At 38.2% G+C, this 11,022-nt stretch overlaps 1 protein-coding gene across 1 annotated transcript in view; it reads right to left on the bottom strand.

The window, feature by feature from the left end:
- Window positions 1-5,556: 5,556 nt before the first annotated feature.
- The window catches only part of LOC139953108 (low-density lipoprotein receptor-related protein 5-like), a 61,261-nt gene continuing 55,795 nt past the window's right edge, over window positions 5,557-11,022 (bottom strand). The window contains exon 17 of the mRNA XM_071952520.1: window positions 5,557-8,112. Coding sequence (XP_071808621.1) covers window positions 7,702-8,112 — 411 coding nt within the window. The 3' untranslated portion in view covers window positions 5,557-7,701. The remainder of the gene's footprint in view (window positions 8,113-11,022) is intronic.

Raw genomic sequence — 11,022 nt, 5'->3', positions numbered from 1 at the left:
CTCCAAGATGGCCACCGTATACCCCATTATACGAGTCTCTTCCTAGTGTCGATGCACTCTCGTTAAAACATGATGAATCATTGTGATTTTATTTGTCGTCGTATATTGCAACCATGAAGGAAGCTGATATTTACACCAAGCTTTGAGCTGTCTCCGTTAATTCGCTTGGTTCGGCTGATGGTACTTGCTTCTCTATTTTACTCATCTGCGAGTGTGAATCCAACTAAATACTTGGAGGTTTAAAGACAGTGGACACTATTGGTTATTGTCAAAGACCAGTCTTCTCACTTCGTGTATCTAAACATGTGCATAAAATAACAAACCTATGAAAATTTGAGCTAAATTGTTCATCGAAGTTGCGAGATATGAATGAAATAAAAAACACCCTTGTCACACGAAGTTGTGTGCGTTCAGATGCTTGATTTCGAGACCTCAAGTTCTAAACTTGAGGTCTCGAAATCAAATTTGTGGAAAATAACTTCTTTGTCAAAAACAACGTCACTTTAGAGGGAGCCGTTTCTCACAGTGTTTTATACTATCAACCTCTCATTACTCGTTACCAAGTGAGGTTTTATGCTGATAATTATTTTGAGTAATGACCAATAGTGTCACGGCCTTGAATGGCAGTGGACACTGTTGGTAATTGTCAAAGACGAGCCTTCACAGTTGGTGTATCTCAACATATGCATAAAATGACAAACCTGTGAAAATTTGAGCTCAATTGGTCATCAAATTTGCAAGATAATAATGAAAGAAAAAAACACCCCTGTCACACAAAGTTGTGTGCGTTTAGATGGTTGATTTTGAGACCTCAAGTTCTAAATCTGAGGTCTCAAAATCAAATTTGAGGAAAATTACTTCTTTCTCGAAAACTATGGCACTTCAGAAGGAGCCGTTTCGCACAATGTTTTATACCAGCAACCTCTCCACATTACTCGTCACCAAGAAAGGTTTTATGCTAATAATTATTTCAAGTAATTACCAATAGTGTCCACTGCTCACTTGGTGTAACCCAACATTATATGCATAAAATAACAAACCTGTGAAATGTGAACTCAACTTGTTATAGGAGGTGCTAGAGAATAATGACAGAAATAACACTATTTTTGCACAAATTTGTTTGCTTCAGGCCTGAAGTCTTTCTCAGAATCAAATATCTTAGTGAGAAATTACCTCTTTCTTAAAAACTAAGTTACTTGAGATGGAGCCCTTTCTCACAATTGTTTTTTTTACTATCATTGCTCGTTACCAAGTAAGCTTTTATGCTAACAATTTTTTTGAGTAATTACCAATAGAGTCCAGTGCCTTTAAATACAAGGTATGATTTTTTGAAGATGGAGCAGGGATACGACAAAATAATCCAAAGCATCTAGAAATAATACTATATAAATTGGCATAAAAATGCGATTATTTATTACAAATCGTATAAACAAAATGGCAAATAAATATTATTTGAACCATTGAATCATACATATGACGACTACATACATTTTATATACAACAAATAATTAAAGGCAGTGGACACTATTGGTAATTACTCAAAATAATTATTAGCATAAAACCTTACTTGGTGTCGAGTAATTGGGAGAGGTTAATGGTATAAAACATTGTGAGAAACGGCTCCATCTGAAGTGACGTAGTTTTCAAGAAAGAAGTAATTTTCTGCACATTTGATTTCGAGACCTCAAGTTTAGAATTTGAGGTCTCGAAATCAAGCATCTGACCGCACACAACTTCGTGTGACAAGGGTGTTTTTTATTTCATTCATATCTCGCAACCTCGACGACTAATTGAGCTAAAGTTTTCACAGGTTTGTTATTTTATGCATATGTTTAGATACACCAAGTGAGAAGACTGGTCTTTGACAATTACCAATAGTGTCCACTGTCTTTAAGTTTTTTTTCCTTTTCAAAATCCATCCACAAATCCATTCCTTCCGGGATCATGATTGACCAGGAAGTCTATCTCTGTCTCTTGACCCTCAAGAATTATTTCCACCCTTGAAAAAGCTCCCCCTCTCCGAAGCGCGCCCTTCGTCCCTCCATGCAAAAAAAACCCCCCAAAAACCCTGTAAACAACCTAAGGATTATTGTCACACAAGGCAACTTTTACAGGAGGCAACCAACAGCAGTGCACGCTGCAGGGCCACTTTGTTAGCACATGAGTCATTCTTTGAACTTTGTCTAACGATCCCCAGAAAAATAGGTGAACATTGAAACGTGAAAGGCTTTACTTCTTGCCTGGAACTAGTTGGGCCTGTTAAATTGCCTTGTGTGACATGGCTCTAACATATCGCAGCACACCACAGTAATTGCTGTGCTGCCTCCATTAAAGTTATTATACAGGACTTGGTAGAACTGACAAAATAGTCGCAGCCAGCGTTCAATTTTTGTTTGATAATAACTAGTTATTAAATAAAACATTTTACAATAAAGTTTCATTGCGATTTAGTGCCCTGGTCATTGGGATCATTTACATTCCTATAATCTTTCTCAGCTCCCTGGGGAGTATACAGCTACGAGCTGCCATGGTGGTCAGCAGAGCTGGCAAAAATAGTCGCAGACAGGTTCATGTTTTACAATAACGCTTCAATGTGCTTTACCTAGGTGCCCTGGGGTCGATTTCACCGTACAAAGATACTAGTCCTAACTTAGGGCTAGTCCAAAGATACTAGTCCTTACTTAGGACTAGTCCAAAGATACTAGTCCTAAGTAAGGACTAGTCCAAAGATACTAGTCCTAAGTTAGGACTAGTCCAAAGATACTAGTCCTAACTTAGGACTAGTCCAAAGATACTAGTCCTAACTTAGGACTAGTCCAAAGATACTAGTCCTAACTTTGGACTAGTCCTAGGACTCTTCAGGAGTAAAAAAAAACACTTACAGCTAGTCCTAAGTTAGGACGAGTAATTAGGACTTACTCATCCTAACTCGAGACAAGACTAGTCTTAACATAACATTTCTTTCATCTTTTTTAGCTCCCTGGGGAGTGGGAGTAGGCCGTGACGCTCACCAGTAGGTTTTTTCAACCACAATATCAACCTCGCAGGTACCCATTTATATGTCCCTGGGTGAAGAGAATCAATTTTACCAAAGTGTCTTGCTCAAGGACACAAGTGTAATGACCTGGATTCGTATCCACACCCCGATGACTAAACCAATAGAGCTTGAATTTGATGCTCTAAGACACTTGGCCATGACACCTTAACCATATTGCATACAAACCCGTGAAGTTTGGGTCTAATCCACGTGAGTCAGCAGAAACTAGAGAAGGACCACTCACAATTTTCAGCCTGTTAACTCGTCTGTAATTTTGGATGTAACAACTGATGCAAAACCAGCTGTTGCTACTGTTTTAAAGGGTTTCAGATCAACTCAAACACAATTTGATTTCAGAAGGAAATATTTCACTGACAAAAATGGTATTCGTATGAACTTCAGTCAGTAAGCTTTCAAAAGTTAACGATGATGTTTTTCTAACTTTAAGACCAGATTAAAGGAACACGTTGCCGCGGATTGGTTGAGTTGGTCTTTGCAAAGCGTTTGTAACCGTTTGTTATAGAATGCATATGATTAGAAAGATATTTTAAAAGTAGAATATAATGATCCACACAAGTATCACTCGAAATTGCATGGTTTTCCTTTTACCTCGTCGACAAACACGGTCGGCCATTTATGGGAGTCAAATTTTTGACCCCCATAAATGGCCGACCGTGTTAGTTCGCAAAGTAAAAGGAAAACCACGCAATTTCGAGGCAAATGTGCGTGGATAATTGTTTTCTACTTTTTAAACATTTTGCTAACCATATGCATTTTATAACAAACGGTTACAAACGCTTTTCAAAGACCAACTCGACCGCACGGTGTTCCTTTAAACCCAAGTTTTCACAGGTTTGTAAATTTATGTATATAAGGCCTGGAATTTCATCTTTAAAGGGGCAAGGGCACTTTGGAAATCCATTAGAAACTTTTTTTTTGGGGGGGGGGGCGGGGGGGTATTGTGAAGAGGCACCAAGGGATAGACCATGACTTCTGTGTAATTCTGGGCCTAGCATGATCACTCAAATCATTAACACCGTCTGTGACTATTTTTGGTCAGCTTTACCAATCCTGTATGATACCTTTACAGGCAGTGGACACTATTGGTAATTACTCAAAATAATTATTAGCATGAAGTCTTTGTCTAGTTGGGTTTACACAGAAAAAAACAAATATATATAATTTGGACCCTTGAAACAATAGTAATAGTAGACCACAAGACCATCTGGGTCTGGATCAGTACTGCAATCAATTATACTTGCACTCCTTCACCGCCCGGGGGCGGGGCATTAAAGGCAGTGGACACTATTGGTAACGGGTAATGGGAGAGGTTAATAGTATAAAACATTGTGAGAAACAGCTCCCTCTGAAGTGGAGTAGTTTTCGAGAAAGAGATAGTTTTCCCCGAGTTTGATTTTGAGACCTCAGATTTAGAATTTGAGGTCTCGAAATAAAGCATCGGAAAGCACACACTGTCGTGTGACAAGGGTGTTTTTTCTTTCATTAATATCTGGCAACTTTGACGACCGATTGAGCTCAAATTTTCACAGGTTTGTTTTTTATGCATGTTGAGATACACCAAGTGAGAAGACTGGTCTTTGACAGTTACCAATAGTGTCCAGTGTCTGTAATCAGGCAGACTTTAAAAAGTCTGAATCAAGATAAAGATAAATTTTTTCATCACAGAGTGATTGAAAACAAATGTTTAACATTGATCACAAAGCAAAATAGTTTGAAGAAAAGTCAGAAGAAAAAAAAAAAACATGAAAAGAAAGAGGGTAATTTGTTAAAATTTAAACCGATTAGATAGTTTGTGGATATTGAGCAAATACGTTCACCTTTGGCCAATAATATGCAAAGTATTCGTACAAAAGAATAACATAGTTTTGTAGTGATCTACTTGTTTTATTAAATAAAATCTGTTTCAACTTGAGTTGATTTTTCAAACACCAATTTACTTTTTCCATACTCTAATCTGCCAGTGATTTACACAGGCTTTGTCCAGTAACTCAAACCTCCAGTAACTCAAACCTCCATTTTCAAATTGTCAAAATTCCCAGGAAAACTGACTGTCTGACTTTCATACTTAAAGGCACTGGCCAGGTTTGGTAATTGTCATGTATCTCAACATATGCATAAAATAACAAACCTGTAAAAACGTGGGCTCAATGGGTCATTGAAGTTGCAAGAAAATAATGAAAGAAAAAAAACCCCACAGATAATGCACAAATTTATGTGCTTTCGGATCCCTGAGAAAGGCTTCAGGCCTGAAGCCTTTCTCAGACTCAAATATTTTTGTGAGAAATTACCTCTTTCTCAAAAGCTACGTTTCTCACAATTTTTTATACAATCAGTATCAACAACTCTCCCTTGTTCGTTTACGAAGTAAGTTTTTATGCTAATAATTTTTTTAGTAATTACCAAACGTGTCCAGTGCCTTTAATTCAAGACATCTAATTAAAAATAAAAAGATATTTACAGGCAAAAAAAGTTTTAAATAAAAATAAATAAAAAATGTATACAAGGGTAGGGCAGTTTTTATTTATAATCCCAAATAAAAGTTGCACAATATGTCAGAGTTGATAATAAATTGCAAAAATTACAAATACATATGTACACAATGAGTCCTAAACATTAAAGCCATTATACACTTTGGTACAGACAAAAAAAAAGTTCACAGATTTACAAATAATTTACAGGGTTTACAGAAGGTAATGGTGAAAGACTTCTCTTGAAATATTATTCCATGAAATGCTTTTCTTTTTGAGAAAACATGAAAACAATATCAATTCTCGATAGCGAGAATTACATTTACAGATTTATTGTAAACACATGTCTAAGTTACACATGTCATGACACGACCAAACGTGCGGGAACAAGAGTGGGTTTTCCCGTTATTTTTTCCCAACTCCGATTGAGCCTAAATTTTCACAGGTTTGTTATTTTATATACAAGTTGTAATACACGAAGTGTGGGACTTGGACAATACTGTTTACCGAAAGTGTATAATGGCTTTAAAGTAACACGTTGCCTTGGATCGCCTGAGATGGTCTTTGAAAAGCATTTGAAACCGTTTGTTATGAAATGCAAATGGTCAGATAGATAATTTAAAAGTAGAATATAATGGTCCACACTCACATGCTTCGAAGTTGCAACGGTTTTCCTTTTACGGCGCCAAGAAACACGGTCGACCATTCACAAAATGGCCGACCATGTTAGCTCGCGACCTAAAAGGAAAACAAATTTTGAGTCATACTTGTGTGGATCATTATTTTCTACTAATATATAAAATATGTAAAATATCTTTCTAACCATATGTATTTCATAACAAACGGTTTCAAACGCTTTTTCAAAGACCAACTCGTCCGATCCAAGGCAACGTGTTCCTTTAATGAATCCATGAAAATATTTCTTTTTTCAAGGAGAGGGTTTGCAGCAGCACCATGTAAAAAATCTCTCGGAAAAAAAAAAGAGCTGGTATAAAAACTCAACACTCAATTCTAACCTTTTTCAACAACAATCTTTTTTTAACTTTCCTTTATACATGCAGCAGCAAGTTACTAACTTTCTTTAACAGTTATAAACAATACTATGCTTTCAGATATATTTCACAAGTTATTTCTTTTAATAAGGCACATTACAGGCAGTAAGAATATTAAATAGTCTTAAATTCCAAATCCACTTTGTGAGGATCCAGTTTGACAACTGAAAAGTGTATTGGAATGACAGTCCCGGCTTATGACAGATGGGTACCTGTCAAATATTATTATCATAACTACTTATGCAGTCAGGGAACAACACTTACAAGATAAAAACCAATGTGGTGCATAGTCAAATTGGCTTATAAGTATGACTAGCCAATCAGCCTTTGAACAACATTTACTTCTGACAGATCAGATTCGGTATTAAGTTGCTGAATGAATATATGCGCATAAATATGAAGTCATTATCTCTATACATTACTAGTCTCATATACAGTAATACCTACACAATTGTTTTATTAAGTTTATAATTATCTGTAAGACCCACTAAGACCATGACCCTGATTGAAGATGCAGGAGTAAGCTTCAAGGAGGAGATAATCAGCTGTATGCAGGATAGAGTTGTGTGGTGTGTCAGACATCGAACCCGATTCAAACATGTGACTACCCGACAACTTGGGTCGACTGAAGCCCAGTTCATACTTCCTGCGAATGCGAAGCGAATTGGACGTCACAACCCTCCTTTCGCACCGATATTCGCAAGTGAGTGCCCAGAGTTGAACTGCTGCGAATTATTCGTTGCGAATTTGTGACGTCAACATTCGTATCGCATTGGCCTTTGCATTCGCAGGAAGTATGAACCGGGCTTAAAGTGAGTGAGTGTAGTTTATGGGTATGGTAAAAATGGTAATTTGAAACCAATAGTTTTCTCTCGAAAGCCCTCTTCATTTTCACCCAAAAATTTCATGAAGGGTTTACAAAAGAAGGGAAGACTTTTTACAGGATAGTGCTGGCTCTTCCAAAGCCAGTGTGGCAGGAGATTCTGTCCCCCCTGTCCCTCCATATGGCAAACTCGGAACAAACTAATAGCGCCCTCTTTTGAATCCTCTTCCTCCAGCCCATATTAGGACAGATTTCCCCCGAGGACACCACTCCTGCAGCATGATTTCAACAGTTGCCCTCTCACTTGGACATCTTTGGTATGAGTTTGGGAGTATTCACGTACAAGTTGTCCGGCCGGAGACCCTGTGATCTGACCAACAAATCGTACTGACTCTGGGACGGCAGATCGGCGTCAATGTCGGCGTAATCCTGTTCCAGTTTCTCCTGCTCGATGGATAACTTCCGGTGCATGAGGGCGTGAGCGGCCACGCCCCCTGCTAGTTTGAACTGGGGCTTGGGCATGATGGCCGGCGCTCCTTTCCTTGGGGTCTGGTACCCTGACATCCCGGTACGCCTCAGGGTGGGGATATGGGCGGGTTCCATGTAGCGTTCAGTGTCGGAGGGCACACTGGGGGCTTTCCTCTTGCAGGAGTAGTATAGAGGCAAGGTGGAGGATGCCGTAGGCAGCGGTCTATCGGGGGATATCAACTTCTGAAAGGCGACGGGAAACATAAGACTTATCATTCATTTGTTCAATCTCAGAAAAAGGGTTTTCCCCTATAACTTTGTACTTTCTGTACAGTTAAACAAATGAGTTTAAATTGACTGGATTAATTCTTGCATGATGCCATCCGACACTAATTAAGTGTCTGTTTGTAAACACACTTCCTTACAGCTAATCTGTTTGTTTCCTGGAATTCCAATAGGAATTGTATAGTACAGCAGTTACTTGGAATCTGAAAAGTCTATCACAAAAAATTTGACTCAGAGTGACATATTTAACATTCAGGACAAATGTTGGTGTTGCTAATAAAGTTGTACTGCCCTGGCTAAAGATTGTATTGAATTCTCCTTTCCACAAGTTCACACATTGCAACAAGACTAGCCTGGTACTTGTGTCTTATGACTCAGGTAGTAGTCACAGGAAACTCTAGATCTCTCCAAACCTCTCCTAGGCTAGGCAGTATGCACCTGGCTCTTTGGGTTGCCCAGTCAAATCTAACGAGTCACGCTCCTGTGTAGATCCTCCAGTATCCCCCAACTGACAACCCCCCTTATCAATTCTTCGGTGTTTCGTGCAACTTCAAGTGGCATAATCGTGTCATTCTAACTCTAATGGGAAATTAGTGAGTAAGAAGAATAAGCCGCTAAGAGATTTTCGAGAAATCCTTGCGACAGGTTGAACTTGAGTTGAAGAAACCAAAACGGCCCGGAATTTCATCTTTGAAAGGGCAAGGCCATGTTTTTTTTTGCAAAGGGTAGTTCCATTGGATAAATCTCAAAAGTCTATGTAAAACTTCTGTAAGGGCCTGTGCGTGGCCTTCGTGTAATTCCAGGCCTGAAATTACAGGTTCGGATGGTGTCTAGGGATTAGTTAAAACAATTGCAGAAAACTTATTATTTGTGTTTTACCCTCACACCGATGTGTGTAAGCACTGTTTACTCTGTACTTAAAGGAACACGTTGCCTTGGATCGGTCGAGTTGGTCTTTGAAAAGCGTTCTATAACCGTTTGTTATAAAATCGGTATGGTTAGAAAAATGTTGTAAAAGTAGAATACAATGATCTACACAAATATGCCTCGAAACTGCGTGGTTTTCGTGTTACCTCGTCGACAAACACGGTCGGCCATTTATGGGGGTCAAAAACTTGACTCCCATAAATGGCCGACCGTGTTAGTCCGCGACGTAAAATGAAAACCGTACAATGTTGAGTGCTACTTGTGTGGATTATTGTATTCTACTTTTAAAACATCTTTCTAACCATATGCATTTCATAACAAACGGTTTCAAACGCTTTTCATAGACCAACTCGTCCGATCCAAGGCAACGTGTTCCTTTAAACGAGTTATGTGAAAAATAAATCACAGGCCATATTACTTGGGTGGTATTCGAACCCACAACCTTTGCCAATCTAGAGCCCCAAGCTTGCTCGATAGCTAGAGGCAGTTAGAAAAGAAAACTTGTAAAATCCAAGCATTAAAAGAAAAACGAGTATGGCAACCAGCTAGTAAGATCATAAACAAACACACTTCCTTACAGCTAATCCTAGCTTCAAAACCACAAGTGTTAATCCCACATGTAATGGATGTTTATTCCTTAAATAGATAATCCAGCTACTTCTATCATCGAGAACAAAAAAGCGTTTAACTGTTTCAAGAATCAAGGACGTTTTGACATTTGAAACTAACCCCATCTGTATAAATCGTTGCTCTTAAAAACCCTTTGTTAATCTTCGGACAATCCTGTCATTAAGAACGTGACATTGACAATTTCCTTGTTTCGTAGTACCTTGGTGCAACAAGACTTTGATCCAGCTATTGTCTAATGCGACGTGACTAACAGCATTTGTCATCCATACTAATATACAAGCAATCAATTTGTTGACAATTTGGTCGTAACAACAACTTCCGAGGCAGCTGGTTGTTGAGTAATTTGATACTCCTTGAGGCGTTTATTCTTGTCAATGCCAGGGATGTGATAGGCTGTTGAAAAAAACCTGAGCTACGAGCGCAAAGCATAAAAGCTTGCGAGCGTGAAAGCTTTCGAGTGGGAAGCCTGCTTAAATTAATTTATCTTTGGTTTTAAAAGCCCCACTCTGCAATCTGGGATTGTTCTATATGGTTTTATCTTCGTACTCTTATGAATTTAATAATAGTTATAAAAAAACCAAGAAGGATTTATTATTTGTTTTTCTTTAACAACAAAACCCCCCCCCCCCGAGAAATCCCATCTCAGGTATATTTCTGTTGATGCGCTTTTTTACTGCCCCTTTAATTCGCAATGAATATGCTGGGACAAACAACCATGGCAAAAACACTGGATTAGAAAGAGTGGTTTAAGATAAAATATAGTAATAAAAACATTAGACATTAAACCAAATTTGAATTGAATTGAATTTTCAATTGAATAAGTGAAGCATTTAGCTGTGTGCGCACATGACGCTTGGTAAATATTACGAGATACTAGCCTATTTTAATTTAATGTCAAGGTTGAGAAATATTGCCTCTATGATTTTACAAAATGATAAGAGATCAAGCTGGGATTAAGTATAGGTCATGGAGAAAAAACAGATTAGGCCAAAAATAACCAAAAACATGTGTAGCGTCCGCGCCCACTTCCTTTTAAGAGGCTTGCCTCCTTTTTTTTTTAGTAAAGAAAAAAAAAGAAAAAAGGATACACTTTAATGGTCTCAGAAAAAGAAAAATATGTGGGGAAAATAGCCCAGCGAGTTGTCTTTTAAATGGTGTCAGGTGGCCCTTTTGAAAAGTTTGCATTTATATCCTCATCTACACTGTTACCGTGGCTAGTTCCGGTCAGCTGTTACTTGATCCGATTACATCATAGTTTAGGAAAACATAACAGCTGATGTTGTTTTTCACACCCACGGATTTGGATTTATT

This window comes from Asterias amurensis, chromosome 21 (assembly GCF_032118995.1).
Source record: "Asterias amurensis chromosome 21, ASM3211899v1".
Classification (NCBI taxonomy): domain Eukaryota; kingdom Metazoa; phylum Echinodermata; class Asteroidea; order Forcipulatida; family Asteriidae; genus Asterias; species Asterias amurensis.
Note: the sequence above shows the minus strand (reverse complement) of the source record. Positions and strands in the feature narration are given on the sequence as shown.